General features: G+C 42.8%; 1 protein-coding gene across 1 annotated transcript in view; it reads right to left on the bottom strand.

Annotated features, from left to right (window-relative positions):
- Positions 1 to 18,015, bottom strand: part of LOC117354599 — a 175,559-nt gene that overhangs the window by 104,294 nt on the left and 53,250 nt on the right. The window contains 1 exon segment of the mRNA XM_033932385.1: positions 10,075 to 13,068. Within this exon segment, the coding sequence (XP_033788276.1) occupies positions 10,075 to 13,068 (2,994 nt within the window).

The raw sequence follows: 18,015 nt of genomic DNA on the forward strand, positions 1-18,015 counted from the left end.
TACTCTAACTCTACTTTTCACTTCTCTATTACCCTCCAGGTACTTTAGTTAGATTGTGAGCCTTCGGGACAGTAAGGGAATTTTTCAAGTACCTTTCTTATTTCTAATCTTAATGTATATTTTCTGTAAACCGCTTAGAACCTAACAGATGTAGCGGTATATAAGAAATAAATTACATTACATTACAACACTGTCACACCCGCCAAGCGCATGAAATAAGGAAGGGCACCATTCCCTTGTAAAGAGTTAAGAAAACGCAACAGAGGAGGTAGCAACAGATCCTGAAAACGTTTGTAGTACCGAACGGTAAAACCGTCCAACCCAGGTGACCTACCAAGCTTCATAGAACGCAGCGCTCCACGAGCCTCAATCAACGTAAGAGGGCGGTCCAACCGCGCCACATCAGCCTGTGCTATCCGGGGCAACGCTGCAGAGGCTAGATCACGATCACGAATACCCAATTTCTAATAACATAAAAATACTTGGTATCACTCTAGACACTCACCTAACTATGACTGACCACACAAACTCACTAGTGAAAAAATGTTTTTACACACTATGGAGACTAAGGTCCATAAAAAAATACTTTGACCCAACATCATTCAGGTTGCTGGTACAGGCACTGATCTTATCCATTCTTGACTACTGCAACATCATCTACCTGGGCATCCCACAAAAAACAATAAAAAAACTGAGATTAATACAAAACACCGCCGTTCGACTAATCTTCGGACTAAGAAAAAACGACCACATCAGCCCCTACTATAAAAAGCTGCACTGGCTTCCAATTGAAGCGCGAATACTATTCAAATTTGCTTGCACCTGTTTCAAGCAAGTCTGGGGACTAGCACCTTCATACCTACAAACTCACTTCATCCTACACAACCCCACACGAGCGACCAGAAACAAAAACATATTTGCATACCCAAAGATTACGGGCTGCAGATACAAATCATTCCTGGATAGAACCTTTAAGTTCCAAGCGAACAGACAGCAAATTTGGCTGAAAAACTACATAAACGAACCCAACCTGTCTTACAGTGCATTCCGCAAATCGATCAAAACCGCCCTATTCGAAAAATTCACTGACTAAAATCGTCCCCTCCCACACTAGGACTCCCCTCCCTTTAAACGCCTTTCTTTCTTTCTCAAGATGCCCCTCATGTATTCAGATATTCGCTATCCATAGTACTCCAATTCAAATGGAAGTTCTAAAGAAATACTCAGTTACTCTCTACCCATTGAACCCCAATCTGTAACTTTCCCCTCTTCACAATTGTATTATATTTAGACTCATTGTACGACACTGTATTAGACTTATGTATGGTGTTGTCTTCAGACTTATTGTATTGTATTATATTTAGACTCGTTGTATTATACTGTACTGTGTTGTATACACTCATTGTATTGTATTGTATTGTATTGTTTTGTCTTGTATTGTTTGTTGACTTATTGTATTGTATTGTGACCTTGTTATTCGCTGAATGTCCAGCCTTCTTACAGTGTGAACCGCCTAGAAGTCACCTGACTATGGCGGTATAGAAAAATAAAGTTATTATTATTATTATTAGATAAGCGTCCTGGTCCTGTGAGGGCCCCGGTGCTTCCGGAGTATAGAGTTGGGAATAATATTCTACAAAACGGGCACGGATAGCATCCTCAGTCTGTAACAATTCCCCAGAGGCCGCCCGAAGCGAAAAAATCTAGTTACGTGTCTGTCGCACCTTAAGACGATGGGCAACCAGTCGACTAGCTTTGTTAGAAAACTCAAAATATCTCTGTTGGAGAAGCTGTAAGTTATGGTGCAATCTGTCCAAGTCCAAAGCCTGGAGATCCCGACGTGCCTGAAACAAGCGCTCCCGCAGCTCCGCATCCCAAGGACAACGCTTATGCATACACTCCAACCTACCAATCACACCCAACAGGACCGCCGCATCCTCCCGTCGTTTACGCTGCTGGGCCGACGACAGGGCAATCAATCTGCCCCTAAGGGTTGCCTTCAACCCCTCCCAGATCGCTTCCAACGAGGCTCCACACTCCACATTCACACCCAAATATTCTTGTATCCACCCTTCAATCTGTGTGCCCACCTCTGGGTCATCTAGCAGACTATCATTAAAACGCCAGAATTTCTGTCCCGAGCCTCCACCCACCCCCCTGGATCCGCAACCACACCGGGGCATGATCCGACCACGTAAGGGACTCAATCCCCGCGGACTCCACCCTCCGGAGTAGTCCCCGCTCCACAAAAACATAATCAATTCTAGAATATGAGGAATGTATTCCCGAAAAGTAAGTATAGTCCTTAACCGAAGGATGTAGCCACCTCCAGCAATCCACCACATTCAAAGTAGCCAATGCCTCACGCAACAGTTTACGATCCCTTCTCCCATAATGATCCGCCCTCCCTGAGTTATCCAAATGAGGGGTCACTGTGAGATTAAAATCCCCACCAAAAACCAGGGCTCCCCTTTTAAACTTGAGGATCCGAGGGACCAACTCACGAAAGAAGGTCCCCTGACTTTCATTAGGGGCATATACATTTACCAGGGAGTACAAGACCCCCTCAATCAGAGCCTCCAACATAATGTATCTGCCCTGAGGATCCCGCACCACCCTACGTACCTCACAACGAATCCCCTTACGGATAAGAATTCCCACCCCACCCCTCTTAGAAGTGCCCACCCAGGAAGCCCAAAAGACCTGCGGGAACCTATGATCCCCGACCAAGGATTCATGAGACTGTAGTAGATGTGTTTCCTGAACAAAGCAGACATCAGCCCTCAAACGGAGCAATTCCCTATAGAAAGCTCTTCTCTTATTGGGGGAATTGAGACCCCTAATATTATATGAGACCAATCTAAACGCCCCCATATTCCAAATTAAATAAGAACATCACAGACCCAACCCCAGCAGACATGTCCCCCCATCCCTCCCCTCCGCCCCACCTCCCCCAAAGTGAGAGTCCTCAGATCTCCCACCAACATACAAAGTAGTGAACCATCCCCATGGCCTCTGACACATATCCCACAATCAAACATCAACTATCAAGAACAATGTTTATAAGAATCCCCCTTATCCTACCCACCCACCCCCCAAACTCCCACATCGCATTTCACATTCCCCCCTCCCCCATGCTACGATACCCCCCATATAACACAAACACAAAACCTTCAACTTCCCCCTCCCACCACATCCCAAACCTGTCAATGTGTTACCCCCACAAAACACCCTCCCACGGAGCAAGACCCAACAGTCCATTCCCCGGGAGGGGAGTCCAAAGACCCCCCACCGAGACATAAGGAATGACAGTGGAAGGAAAAGAACAGGTACAGTCAATCGGCTCTCAGGGGGGAGCACTCGAAGAAGAAGCAGCGGCCTGAAGAGGGGGTCCGCCCCCTCAGCCACCCCTCCCGCTCCGGGATCCATTCTCCACTCGTTGCCAGCGGGAGGAGGCAGGGCGTCTCGCTTGGCTAGGCATCACACCCCCCGCCGGAGCAGCCTCCTCAGGAATCTCAATACCCGCTTGTTGCAACAGCCCACGAGCCTCTCGAACAGTGGCAACTCTGGTGTGGACTCCATTGATGGTAATAACAACCCCAAAAGGGTAAGTCCAGCGATAGCGTAAATTGCTGCGCTGCAAAGCCTTAGTCACTTCTTTAAACGCCCGATGTTTCTGGAGCGTGCCAGCAGCTAGATCTTGATAGAACTCCAGCCGGTGACCCTCCCAGGTGACCGTTCCCATCTCCCGGGCTCTGCGGAAGATCCGCTCTTTAAGAACAAAGCTTTGGAGGCACAACACTATATCTTTAGGTTGATCCAGTGTCCGGGGTCCCAGAGCGCGATGAGCCCGTTCCAATCCCGGCTCCAGTGTGTCATCCTGCAGGAGCCACCTGATCAGCTTAATTGTGGTAGCACGAACATCTTTAAACTCAGGCAGGTCTGGTAGGCCCCGCACCCTCAAATTATTACGTCGGGTGCGGTTCTCCAGGTCCTCGACCTTATCCAGAAGAGTTTGGTAATCCGCAGACACCGTCTCCAATGATCTCTGCATTCCAGTTACACTGTCCTCACAACTATCCAGGCGCATCTCCACCACCTCGACCCTCGTGCCCACCTCCACCAGGTCAGTGCGCAACTCCTGCACTGCCTCCCGAACCTGCACAGCCACCGCAGAGATTTCAGATTTTACCTCTGCAATCCAGCGCTGCATGTCCGCTTTAGTAAGCGGGTCCAGCGATGCGCTCTCCAGCACCGGGTCCACAACCATGTCTGCCACAGCCGCTAGGGTTCCGCTCAATTTCGCCGCCTCCCCGCTGCTCGTCTCAGGGCCCATGCTGCCACGTGCAGCCCGGCTCAGCGCTTGTTCCAACGTGCGCTGGCCGGGTTTGTTGCCAGGCAACTTTTTCCTCGTTGCCATAGTGTTCACTGTGCCTTCACACACCTCACCAGCCCCCGGGGACAAAAAATTTGCGCCGCTTACACACCGAAATGATAGTTATTTCGCCAGCCCGAACGGAGCTCTCAGTTCAAGCTCCCATCCGCGGCGATGACATCACTTCCTCCTACATTTGAACTATTTTGAGCTTTTTTGATTACTTCAATATTATTTTTTGACAATTTAGGTCTTTGTCTTTTTCTCTTAAAAATATTTTTTCATTTATCCAATGTATTACATTTTTTTATTCAATGGATCATATTTTTAACATTAAGGGCTCCTTTTACAAAGGCATGCTAGGGCCTTAACAAACGGAATAGCGTGCGCTAGCTGCTACCGCCTCCTTTTAAGCAGGCGGTAGATTTTTGGATAGCACACGCTATAGCGCGCGTGCTAATCCGGTACGTGAGGTAAAACCCGTAGCGCACCTTTGTAAAAGAATCCCTAAATGTAGTGAAATGTCTTAAAGCCTTTTTGCTTTCATCAATCTATGCCATTTGAAATGCGGTAATTTTTAAATTGTATTGTTGTCATATATATATTTTAGTCTTACCAATTTAATTAATAGAAATTTGGCAAATGAGGTTACATTTTTCAAAGTTACTTCTTGTCTTCGAATACCTTATCAAATATATATAATTGTAAATGGTTGTCCTGATTTTATTTTAGCTTCTATTCCCAATTGGAAGATTCTTTGCTGTTATATAATGTGCATGCACATATTTCTTTTCTGGTTCTGTATTTTTTTCTTGATCTCTATTTTCTGCATTTATTCTTTCTTCTTATCTTTTCTAGTACTTTCCATGATGAGTAAAAGAGCATTGTGATTCTGTCTATCACGACTTAACTACAAGGTATGATAATGTTAAAAAAAAAATTATTCAAGTTTTCTTATTTATATTTGGATTTAATCAGTTTTTAGCAAATTATTTTATGTATAATTATATATGCTTTTTTGTGTATTAATAAAAATTGATTTTAGTTTATAATATAAGCTCGGGTCATCAGGCAATATTACTCCAATTTGATATCTTCGACTCAGTGGACCACCAACTACTCCTAGCCAAACTCTCAAAAATCAGAATAACAGGGACTGAACTGAAATGGTTCGCCGACTTCCTACAAAACTGCGAATACACAGTCAAAAAGCAAGAAGTATACTCCAACCCTTGGAAGTCATTCTGTGGCATCCCACAAGGCTCCCCATTATCTCCAATCCTATTCAATTTATTTATGAGCTCGCTGGGACACATCAAAATGGAAGACGAAACTGTACTATCCTATGCCAATGACATCTTCCTCCTCATCCCCATAACCAATAACCATCCTAATATTGCCGAAAAAATTTCAAACAATATAGATAAAATCCAAACATGGGCAACGAACAAGTTGAAACTGAACGCCACCAAGACCAAAGCCATTGGTTTCCACACCGCACAACAGAATGTCATATCTAACCTCACTCTTTCATCAAGCATCAGTCTCACAATGGAAAAATCCACCAAGGTATTCGGCTGCATCTTAGATGACACTCTCACAATGGAATAACAAATCTCCAACCTTCGGAAAAAGTCCATCTACACTATGGGCTCCTTTTACGAAGGCGCGTTAGGGCCTTAACACGCAGAATAGCGAGCGCTAGTCGCTACCGCCTCCTCTTGAGCAGGCAGTAGTTTTTTGGCTAGCATGAACTATAGTGCGCGCTAATTCTGTGCGTGCGCTAAAAACACTAACGCACCTTCGTAAAAGGAGCCCTACGTGTCCACTGCATCTCACAAGACCAAACGTCCACCCACATCACTTTGCTTTGATCGTTCAGATGATGATCTTATCTCAACTGGATTATTGCAACTCTGCCTACCTTGGCATCGACACCACTCTTTATCCACAAACTGCAGCTCATCCAGAATACAGCCGTTAAACTAATTTACAAATTAAAGAAATATGATTCAATCACAACCTTCATCAGTCAACTACACTGGCTCCCAATATCATCCCGAATAATTTTAAAACTTCATGTATCCTACCCCAGATTCTGTACGGAAACTCAGCAGCCCCTCTCATCCAACTATTCTCTACTCTTTGGTCAACATCAAGAAGAATCCTTAACAGAATTCTACCGTGAACAGTGTCGGAGGCTGCTTGGGGGTGGCAGCAGGAGGGACTATGCATCCCTCCTGCCAATTGGATATGGAAGGGTGGGGGGGGGTCAACACGGTGGCAGCAGGCGGGACTGGGCATCCCTTTTGCCGCAGACAGTGTCAGGGCAGGGTGTTCCCTGTCACTCAGCTGGTCACTGCAGGGAAATTCCCTTGCCACGATCAGCTGATGGTAAGAGATTAGGTGTGATTCTCTAACCGTTCCTGTGAAATGGGCGCCAGTTAGAGAATCGGGGTGGTTAGGCGGTAACAGACAGATGCAATTCTGTATAGGATGCCATACAGATTCTCAGCAAGACCGGCATTCTATACAGAATATCCCCTTTTATGTTCGTTAATTTATATTCCGCCTTGGATTTATAAATCCAAGGCGGATAACAAAGTAACATAGATAATTACAAATGGACAAAATCACAATATACGGTATAAACCTACGAAGTCCAAAACTTGAAGCCTCAACGGGCCGCTGTCATCAAACAAAATAGAAGTCATTTTGAATTTTTTTTGTCTTTTGATGTAATTATTTCTACATTTCTATTTTTATTATCTTTTATTGTTCTCCGCCGTGGATCAGAGTGGGTTATAAATCTATATGTGATCATTGTCTTGGGAGCAATTTCTCAAGTGGGTTAGTTTTGTACAGACAGACAATTCCTTAAAAGCTGTCACATTTTATTCCAAATGGTCAATTAGAATACAGTGCGACTGCCTTTAAGGAACTGACAAAGATTTCCCCATCCATTATTAATTAGATCTACGTCTTATGAACATTTTAGAAAACTGTTGAAAACTTATTTTTTCTAAATTTCTGTGTTCTGTATATCATATAATTCCTGTTCTTTTTCATAGCATCATTCTTTTGGTAACCACATTGAACAATACGGTCTAGAAATCTGCTGTTATGTTATGTATGTGGAGTACATGATCTCAGTAGCTCAAATTTACCGCTAATGCTCAATGTTGTACTTGCATTGGGCAAAAAGATCTTCTTTCTGGAGTTCATAAAACATAGCACATAAGCAAATGAAGCCGATGAGTTTAGAAGTTCTTTTTGATCAAACCTGTGGCACCCAAACCAATGGGAAATACACTTCTCCCTCCGTTTTCACTGAGATAGGAGATTAACAGAACCGCAAATACAGAAAAAACGCGAATAACTTTTTAATATGTTATTCGCTGTTTTCTATTAAAAACCATCGTGAATATGGCGAAACCGCGAATAACATGGGGGAGACCTGGTCTGTTCCTGAAGGAGAGGCAAAACACGGTGAAGAAAGTGCCGGGAATTAGCGATTTTCTCCGTAAACGCTTGGAATCAGCGATTTCTCTATGCAAACTGATGTAATTTGGGGGGGAGGAGCCAGCATGTTATAAACCGTGAATAATCCAAACTGCAAATGCTGAAACAGAGGGAGAAGTGTATTTCTGTATCTTTCTGCCATAGTCTCAGACTGCATTTTTTGGTACCCAAGAAACTTCCCTCTCTCCACACGATTTACAAAGGAATCGCTTGGGACCACCTCCTCTATAAGTAATGCCATTCTGGTGGTTTTCTCTTTACTACTGCTTTTTATCAGTCAGATGGAGATGTCCAAGGTGATCATTTTTTTTTTATTCCGTTTTCTAGCCCGTCCTCCCAAAAGAACCCCAGAATGGTTTACAAGTTTACATACATAATTAAGGTTAACAACCAGGTTACAAGTTGACATATATGACAGCGGTTAGAGACAATTTCTATAGCATGAGAGATCGAACAGGGACCTAAGTACAGTAGTAAGACAATTGTTAAGGCACTCTAATTTAGATGTGAGCACATGAAGTAGAGAGACACGTCCAAGCATAGCCTAAAACAGAAATAGGCATTGGGACTTAATTGTAACCTATTTCTTTTCCACAATTATCTTGGGGTCATGAGTCCAATGCTTTTCTACAATGATGTTGTAATGTTTACAGAGTTTCCAATGAATGAGACGTGTCACCTTGTTCGTGCAAAAGTTTTATATAGAAATGCACATCAGCACTTTTCAGCCAGCTGTGAGATGAGTAAATGTTTCTAGCAAAAATCTACAGATGTCTGTTGTACCACTTCAGCCCCGGAAGTGAAGGATTTGGGCAGGTTGCTGTGGCAAAAGTGATTGAGGACCCAGTTTGAATATCCTGAGGGGAGGAGTACCCCAGGAGGTTATAAAGATGGAGCAAAAGGCGGCTGACCATCTTTTGGACAATCTCCCCTAATAGATCAAGAGCTGAGAGTACTGGGCCCTATAATAGGAGACTTAACTTTTGACAAATTACATCTATACACTTACTAAATGATGTAAAAAAGTTGGAGTACTCCTGTAACTTGTTGTGCCAATTAAATGTTGCTGAAGTTGGAAGAATAAAGTTCCTGTTGAGTTACAACCAGCGGAATGAACTGAGTTCTTGATCCAAAGTAAACAGGTACAGGAGGGAAGTGACAGCCTGCCAGCTACAGTAAAGAAATTAGTTGTGTAGCGCTCCCTACCCTAACCAGGTGGGACAGGGTCTGTTACATTATCTTTTGCTACCGAAGGATGTTTACCCACCTCCTCTAATCATCGGAATGCTTGTGCATTGGGATCTAATGATGCCATTAGGTAGAGCTGGAGACCGAGATCCATCCCCCCTCCTTCAGATCAAGGGATGTTCAAGCCTAGGCAAACACTGACACTTACAGATGACCTTGTGGGCATGGAGTTTTCTTGCTCATACATCTAGTTTTTCAAGGTCTTTAAGAGGCCAGTCCACAATACCAAGACTATATTAGAGTGATGTTAAAGTACTAATCAATATCAGTTTGAGTCTTCTATAATATTCTTTATTTATATTTTCTGTCAGCCATTTATCAGTGGTTTCTTCCACCATTCCTAAATGTTCATGTACACCATCTTCCTATATCTCCTGCATGAATCTTGTATATCTTTAAATGTGATTGCTGATTAAAGCTTTTACTACACTCTGAACATGTATATATTCTCTTGCATGTATATATTCTTTTACCACATTCTCGTCATGAACTTGGTTGCTCTTGGGAAAATAACTCCCCTTGTGAACCCTCTCATAGTTTTAAATGTGATTACTAATTAAATATGTTTTCTCCCCAGAATGGATCCTCTTGTGCCTTATTAAAGATATATGCTTTCTCTCCGATATGAATCTTCTTTTGTAGTACTAAGTATGATTGCTGAGTAAAGATTTTATCACATTCGGGTCACATACATGGTTTCTCTCTGGTATGAATCCTCGTGTGTAGTGTTAAATGTGATAGCTGAATAAAGTTTTTACCACATTAGGGACAAGTATATGGTTTCTCTTTGGTATGAATCCTCTTGTGCTTTTTAAATGTTGAGGGATCAGTATATCTTTTACCACATTCTAGACATATATATGGTTTATCTCTAGTATGAATCCTCTTATGTATTTTTAAAGACGAGGACTCACGATATTTCTTCCCACATTCTGAACAGATATATGGTTTCTCTCCAGTATGAATCCTCTTATGTATTTTTAAAGACGAGGACTCACGATATTTCTTCCCACATTCTGAACAGATATATGGTTTCTCTCCAGTATGAATCCTCTTGTGTATTGTTAAATGTGATTGCTGAGTAAAATTTTTCCCACATTCTGAACAGGTATATGGCTTTTCTCCAGTATGAATCCTCTTGTGCACTTTTAATTTTGTTTGCTGTGTAAAGCTTTTCCCACATTCTGGACAGGTATACGGTTTCTCTCCAGTATGAATCTTTTTGTGTATTGTTAAATGTGCTTGCTGAATAAAGCTTTTCCCACATTCTGGACAGGTATACGGTTTCTCTCCAGTATGAATCCTCTTGTGTAGTGTTAAATGTGCTTGCTGATTAAAACTTTTACCACATTCTGGACAGGTATACGGCTTCTCTCCAGTATGAATCCTCTTGTGCACTTTTAATTTTGTTTGCTGTGTAAAGCTTTTCCCACATTCTGAACAGGTATATGGCTTCTCTCCAGTATGAAAACTCTTGTGAAGTTTTAAAGCTGAGGAATTGCAATATTTCTTCCCACATTCTAAACAGGTACATGGTTTCTCTCCAGTGTGAATCCTCTCATGTATCTTTAATTTTATTTTCACATTAAAGCTTTTACCACATTCTGGACAGGTATATGGTTTCTCTCCAGTGTGAATCCTCTTGTGCTTTTTAAATGTTGAAGAATCACTAAATCTTTTCCCACATTCTAGACATGCATATGGTTTTTCTCTAGTATGAATTCTCTTGTGTAGTATTAAATGTGATTGCTGATGAAAGCTTTTCCCACATTCTGGACAGGTATATGGTTTCTCTCCGGTATGAGTCCTCCTGTGTAGTGTTAAATGTGATTGCTGATTAAAGCTTTTCCCACATTCTGGACAGATATATGGTTTCTCTCCAGTATGAGTCCTCCTGTGTAGTGTTAAATGTGATTGCTGATTAAAGCTTTTCCCACAGTCTGGACAAGTATATGGTTTCTCTCCAGTATGAATCATCATGTGCTTTTTTAATGTTGAGGGACCACTATATCTTTTACCACATTCGGAACAAGTATATGGTTTCTCTCCGGTATGAATCCTCTTGTGCTTTTTAAATGTTGAGGGATCAGTATATCTTTTACCACATTCTAAACATATATATGGTTTCTCTCCAGTATGAATCCTCTTGTGTATTTTTAAAGCTGAGGACACACGATATTGCTTCCCACATTCTGAACAGATATATGGTTTCTCTCCAGTATGAATCCTCTTGTGTATTGTTAAATGTGATTGCTGAGTAAAATTTTTCCCACATTCTGAACAGGTATATGGCTTTTCTCCAGTATGAATCCTCTTGTGCACTTTTAATTTTGTTTGCTGTGTAAAGCTTTTCCCACATTCTGAACAGGTATATGACTTCTCTCCAGTATGAAATCTCTTGTGTATTTTTAAAGCTGAGGACACACGATATTGCTTCCCACATTCTGAACAGATATATGGTTTCTCTCCAGTATGAATCCTCTTGTGTATTGTTAAATGTGATTGCTGAGTAAAATTTTTCCCACATTCTGAACAGGTATATGGCTTTTCTCCAGTATGAATCCTCTTGTGCACTTTTAATTTTGTTTGCTGTGTAAAGCTTTTCCCACATTCTAAACAGGTATATAACTTCTCTTCAGTATGAAATCTCTTGTGCATTTTTAAAGCTGAGGAATCACGAAATTTCTTCCCACATTCTGAACAGGTACATAGTTTCTCTCCAGTGTGAATCCTCTCATGTATCTTTAATTTTATTTTCAGATTAAAGCTTTTTCCACATTCTGGACAGGTATATGGTTTTTCTCCAGTATGAATCCTCTTGTGCTTTTTAAATGTTGAAGAATCACTAAATCTTTTACCACATTCTAGACATGCATATGGTTTCTCTCCAGTATGAGTCCTCTTGTGTAGTGTTAAATGTGATTGCTGATTAAAGCTTTTCCCACAGTCTGGACAAGTATATGGTTTCTCTCCAGTATGAATCATCATGTGCTTTTTTAAGGTTGAGGGAGCACTATATCTTTTACCACATTCTAGACATGTATATAGTTTCTCTCCAGTATGAATCCTCTTGTGAATTTTTAAAGCTGATGACTCGCAAAATCTCTTTCCACATCCTGAACAAATATATGGTTTTTCTCCGGTATGAATTCTCTTGTGTAGTATTAAATATGATTGCTGATAAAAGCTTTTCCCACATTCTGAACAGATATATGGTTTTTCTCCAGTATGAATCCTCTTGTGCTTTTTAAATGTTGAAGAATCACTAAATCTTTTACCACATTCTAGACATGCATATGGTTTCTCTCCGGTATGAGTCCTCTTGTGTAGTGTTAAATGTGATTTCTGATTAAAGCTTTTTCCACAGTCTGGGCAAGTATACGGTTTCTCTCCAGTATGAATCATCATGTGCTTTTTAAATGTTGAGGGAGCACTATATCTTTTACCACATTCTAGACATGGATATGGTTTCTCTCCAGTATGAATCCTCTTGTGTATTTTTAAAGCTGAGGACTCACGATATTTCTTCCCACATTCTGAACAGGAATATGGTTTCTCTCCAGTATGAATCCTCTTGTGTATTATTAAATGTGATTGCTGAGTAAAGGTTTTCCCACATTCTGAACAGATATATGGTTTCTCTCCAGTATGAATCCTCTTGTGTGTTATTAAGTGTGATTGCTGAGTAAAACTTTTACCACAATCTAGACAGGTACATGGTTTCTCTCCAGGATGAATCCTAGTCTGTTGTGTTAAATGTGATTGCTGATTAAAGCTTTTACCACATTCTGGACAGGTATATGGTTTCTCTCCAGTATGAATCCTTTTTTGTGTTAATTTTGATTGGTGAGGAAAACATTTGCCACATTCTGGACATGTAAATGGCCTCTCACTTTCATGGATCCTCTGAAGACATTTTAAACCTGTTTGAACATAAAAGGGTTTATCATAAAATAAGGTTTGTCTCCCATTTGGATTATGTTGTGTATTCTTAGATATGATAAAAAGAAACTTATTACAGTTTTGTTTTGTTTTATACATAATGAGTTTTATTCCTGCTTTAATTAATTGTTGAATTGTTATGGATCAATATTCAGCCAGGGGCACTGAGCATTTTCTATAAAGCTTTTAACTGCTAACTAGATTAGTCCCAGATGGTCAATGCTGTGCCATATCCAAGCACGAGTATTTAAATCTAATTCATGGGGGATAGTTGGAAGTTATGTGGGTACAGCTGGTATTCAGTGCAGTACCCACAGCTAACTAGGCACAGTTAGGACTGGTATTTAAGTGGTCTTAGTTGCCCAGTTAGCCATCCAGGTACCGGCACTGAATATCGCCACTGTCCATCCACATAATTTCAGGGTCTGACCAGACTCCACCACTACCCGGATCGAGCTAAGATGGTCAGCACTGCGACTACTTCTTGTATGGTTGACTATTTACTAGCGATTGCTGCTCTGCTCTGCTCTTTTTCAGTCTTGAATGTTGCCAAACAGACTTTCCCGAGTACGAGTCATGTGAGCCAAATGTGTCACCTCAACTCGCCAAAGCAATTATAAAATTAAATCAGGAACTGCAGCCTCCTTGGCCAAGCTCCTTGGACTGAAGTGAACTCCTGAGGGCAAACTCTCAGGAGGGACTGGAACCTTTGCCCACTATGATTGTTTATCTTCCCAATACCCCCCTGGGGTCTGATCACTTTCTGATTCTCTCTTATTTATCTATCAATTTTGACTACTGTTCTGGATGACAATGGATATTATTCTAGATGTCTCTCATAAGTAGATCCCCTTTGGCAGTGTTCTCCTGACACTTTTTTTTCAGAAAATCTTTCTACTCTTTCAAGTAGAAGCTTGGTCCTTTAATGAAACACTTTCAACTAATTTTCTGGATCAAGTAGCAATCCCTTCAATATGTTTCCACCTCTCAGCGAGCATCATCTTGGTATCTATCATCAAGGCCTTCAGAATAGACAGTTGCATGAGGACAGAAATCAAACCTCTCCCTGTGCTTCTCCAAAGGAATCGAATGTATCCCATCTGTCCCTGCAAGTAATCTCTTCTATCCCTGCCTATTCCCATAAACTTCAGAAGTAGTATTAGAGAATGACATTGAGAAAAATTGTATTACCGCCTCTTCTCCACCACCTTGGTCCCCGCCAAAAATCTTATCCCATCTGCACAAACCACAAATAGTTTTATACTGAACTTATATTAAAGTATAAAAGGAAACAATACTCTGTACAATTGTCATTTTATAAATCAGAGTTCTGGCTGCCTAGAGGAAGAGATCTTCAGTTGGCAGGGTGTGTTTTTTTAAAAAATATAAACGTTAATCAACTCAGCTACAATACTACTTTATCCTAATGGGGAAAAAAAAAAAGGAAAAGAAATAAAAAAATTTCTACCTTTGTCGTCTGGTTTCTACTTTCCTCATCTTCTCATTATTTTCTTCCTTCCATCCACTGTTTGCCTTCTCTGCCTCTTCCATAATGGCATCTGCTCATTTTGATGCATCTATCAGAAACTGTCTGCTTCTCCCTTCCATCTCTCACTCCATCCCCCATGTGATTTTTCTCTATTCTTCACTTCAGATCTGCTATCTGTCTCTTCCCCCTCCCCAATGTTCTGGTATCTCTCTCTTCTCTCCCTTTCCGCTCTTCCTTCACAATTCGTTTTTCTACCTCTTGTTTACTTTTCATTGTGTATACCTACAGCTTGCCACCTCACTAACTCTATCCTCTTCCCCACAATCCAGCATGTGCTCTTTTTTCTTTATCCCTCTTTCCATCCAGTATGTGCTCCCCTCTCCCTATCTTCCCCCCTTCCATGCATTTGCTCCCCTCTACCTCTCTTCTCCCCTCTTCCATGCGTCTGCTCCCCCCTCTCTCCTCCCCATTTCACTTCAGTGTCTGCTCTTCCCTCTCACACCACTTCCCTTCAGCGTCTGCTGCTCCCTCTCACTCCTCCCCACTTTCATGCGGCTTCTGCTCCTCTCTCCTTTTCCACTTCCTTGCAGCGTCAGCTCCCTCTTCCACATTTCTCTTGGGCGTCTGTTCCTCCCTCCCCTCCCTTTCAGCGCCATTCGACCTCTTCCCCTCATCAGGCCTATCCTTTCAGGATCGAGGATCTCTCTCCGAGAGGCCCAGATGCCACAGAGCCTTCTCACAGGTCACACGCAACTGCCACAAAGTTTCTCCTCTAACGCAACTTCCTGTTCCCGCCTGGGCAGCTCTCCTCAGAGGAAACATTGAGGCAATCGTGCGCAACTTGTGCAAAGGCTCTGGTGTCCAGTCCACTGATAGAGAGAAAACTCTGAAAAGCATAAGGGAAGGTGAGGGGAAGGGAGGGAGATGGCCTGACGAGGGGAAGAGATGCCCGGACCACAGCGATCGGGAGGAGGGAGGGGGTGCTGGACCATGCAATCGCGAGGAAGACTGCTGACCGTAAGAGGTGGGAAGGGAGGCAGATACTTTACTGCGGGGACAAGGCCATTCACAGCTCCACAGGGTGATGAATGGCTTAGTCCCAGAACCTGCAGCTCCAATCTTTTTTTTTTACCCAATTCCTGCAGGTAACAGTCACCATGTTATTCTCTAGTAGTCATTTCATTTAATTATGCTACTGAATTAGAGGCTCTGGCAGAGAACCATTCATAAATAAGAAGGATTCATAAATAAGAGAGGCTCCTGAGAAAATTAAAGAGTCATGGGATAGGTGGCAAAGTTCAGTTGTGGATTAGGAATTGGTTATCAGATAGAAAACAGAGGGTAGGGTTAAATGGTCATTTCTCTCAATGGAAGAGAGTAAACAGTGGAGTGCCGCAGGGGTCTGTACTGGGACCGGTGCTATTTAAATTATTTATAAATGATCTGAAAATTGGAACAAGTGAGGTGATTAAATTTGCAGATGACACTAAACTGTTCAAAGTTGTTAAAACACATGTGGATTGTGAAAAATTGCAGGTGGACCTTAGGAAATTGGAAGACTGGGCGTGCAAGTGGCAGATGAAATTTAATGTGGAAAAATGCAAAGTGGTGCACATTGGGAAGAATAACCTGAATGCAGTTACTTACTGTAACAGTTATTATCCAGGGACAGCAGGCAGCTATTCTCACACGTGGGTAATGTTATCCACGGAGCCCGGATGCGGACAGCCTCACAAGCAGACTTGCTTGGAGAAACGTAGACGTTTCGAATCTGCCACACCGTGTATGCGCGAGTGCCTTCCTGCCCAGCACAGAGCGAGTCTCCTCAGATCAGATAGCTAGCAGAGAAACCAACCAGGGGAGGTGAGAATTGCTGCCTGCTGTCCCTGGATAACTGTGCTTTATCCCAGGACAAGCAGGCAGCCTATTCTGACCTCCAAGCTAACCAGAATGGGATGGTGGGAACGTTGGCAACTTAGAATACATTTTGTAATATTCTCTGGCCAAAATGGCCATCCCGTCTGGAGAAAACATCCAGACATTAGTGAGAGGTGAAAGTATGAACCGAGGACCTGGTGGCAGCTTTGCAAATTTCCTCAATAGGAGTGGATCTGAGGAAAGCTACTGAAGCCGCCATGGCTCTAACTTTGTGGGCTTTGACTTGACTATGTAGATGCAGTCCAGCCTGGGCATAGCAGAAAGAGATACAGTGGTACCTTGGATTACGAGCATAATCCGTTCCAGGAGCATGCTCGTAATCCAAAATGCTCAGGCTTTGATGCATTCCCCCCCCCCCCCCCCCGAGAACCTGCATTGCTCCCCTCGAAGGCCCCCCTGCAATCCAGCACCCCCCCCCCTGCGATCCAGCACCCAAAGATCGGCCTCCTCGTCTGCTGGGCCTTGAGCATCTGAGCATGCTCAAGTCCTGCGAGTTCACGGTCTGAACGTGAACTCGCAGGCCTTGAGCATGCGCAGATGCTCAAGGCCCAGCATATGAGGAGGCCAATCTTCGGGGTGCCCAGATGAGGATAAGAAGCGGCGGGGGGTGCCCAATTGTGTCGGGGGGGGGGGCGCCCAATCGTGGCAGGGGGGGCGCTCATAAATCGAGCCATGCTCGGTTTCCGAGGCACCAATTTTGCAAATGTTTTGCTCGTCTTGCAAAACACTCGTAAACCGAGGTACCACTGTACAAGCAGCCATCCAGTTGGAGATGGTACGCTTAGAGATTATGTCCCAACTTGTTTGGATCGAAGGAGACAAAAAGTTGAGGAGCAGACCTGTGTGGTTTGGTGCGTTCCAAGTAGAAGGCCAAAGCATGTTTACAGTACAGAGTATGAAGAGCTGATTCTCCAGGATGAGAATGAGGACTTGGAAAAAACAATGGAAGTACAATAGATTGGTTGAGATGAAATTCTGAAACCACTTTAGGCAAGAATTTAGGATGAGTACGGAGGACCACCTTGTCATGATGGAAAACTGTGAAAGGCGGATCAGCAACTAATGCTTGCAGCTCACTGACTCTTCGAGCAGATGTGAGGGCAATGAAAAATACCACTTTCCAAGTGATACTTCAGATGAGCCGTAGACATTGGTTTAAATGGAGGTTTCATCAATTGAGCAAGAACAACATTGAGATCCCAAACCACTGGAGGCGGTTTGAGAGGAGGTTTGACATTGAAAAGTCCTTTCATAAATTTGGAAATCACCAGATGAGCAGAGAGGGGTTTCCCTTCAATAGGCTGATGAAAAGTAGCAATTGCCCTAAGATGGACTCGAATGGATGTAGACTTGAGGCCAGAAGTAGACAAGTGCAAAAGATAATCCAAGACAGAAGCCAAGGAGGTATCTCGAGGCTCCATGTCATGAGAGATGCACCATGTGGAAAATCTGGTCCATTTTTGGTGGTAGCATTGTCTAGTGGCAGGCTTTCTAGAAGCCT

The sequence above is a fragment of the Geotrypetes seraphini genome, chromosome 2, assembly GCF_902459505.1.
Source record: "Geotrypetes seraphini chromosome 2, aGeoSer1.1, whole genome shotgun sequence".
In the NCBI taxonomy this organism is placed as follows: Eukaryota; Metazoa; Chordata; class Amphibia; order Gymnophiona; family Dermophiidae; genus Geotrypetes; species Geotrypetes seraphini.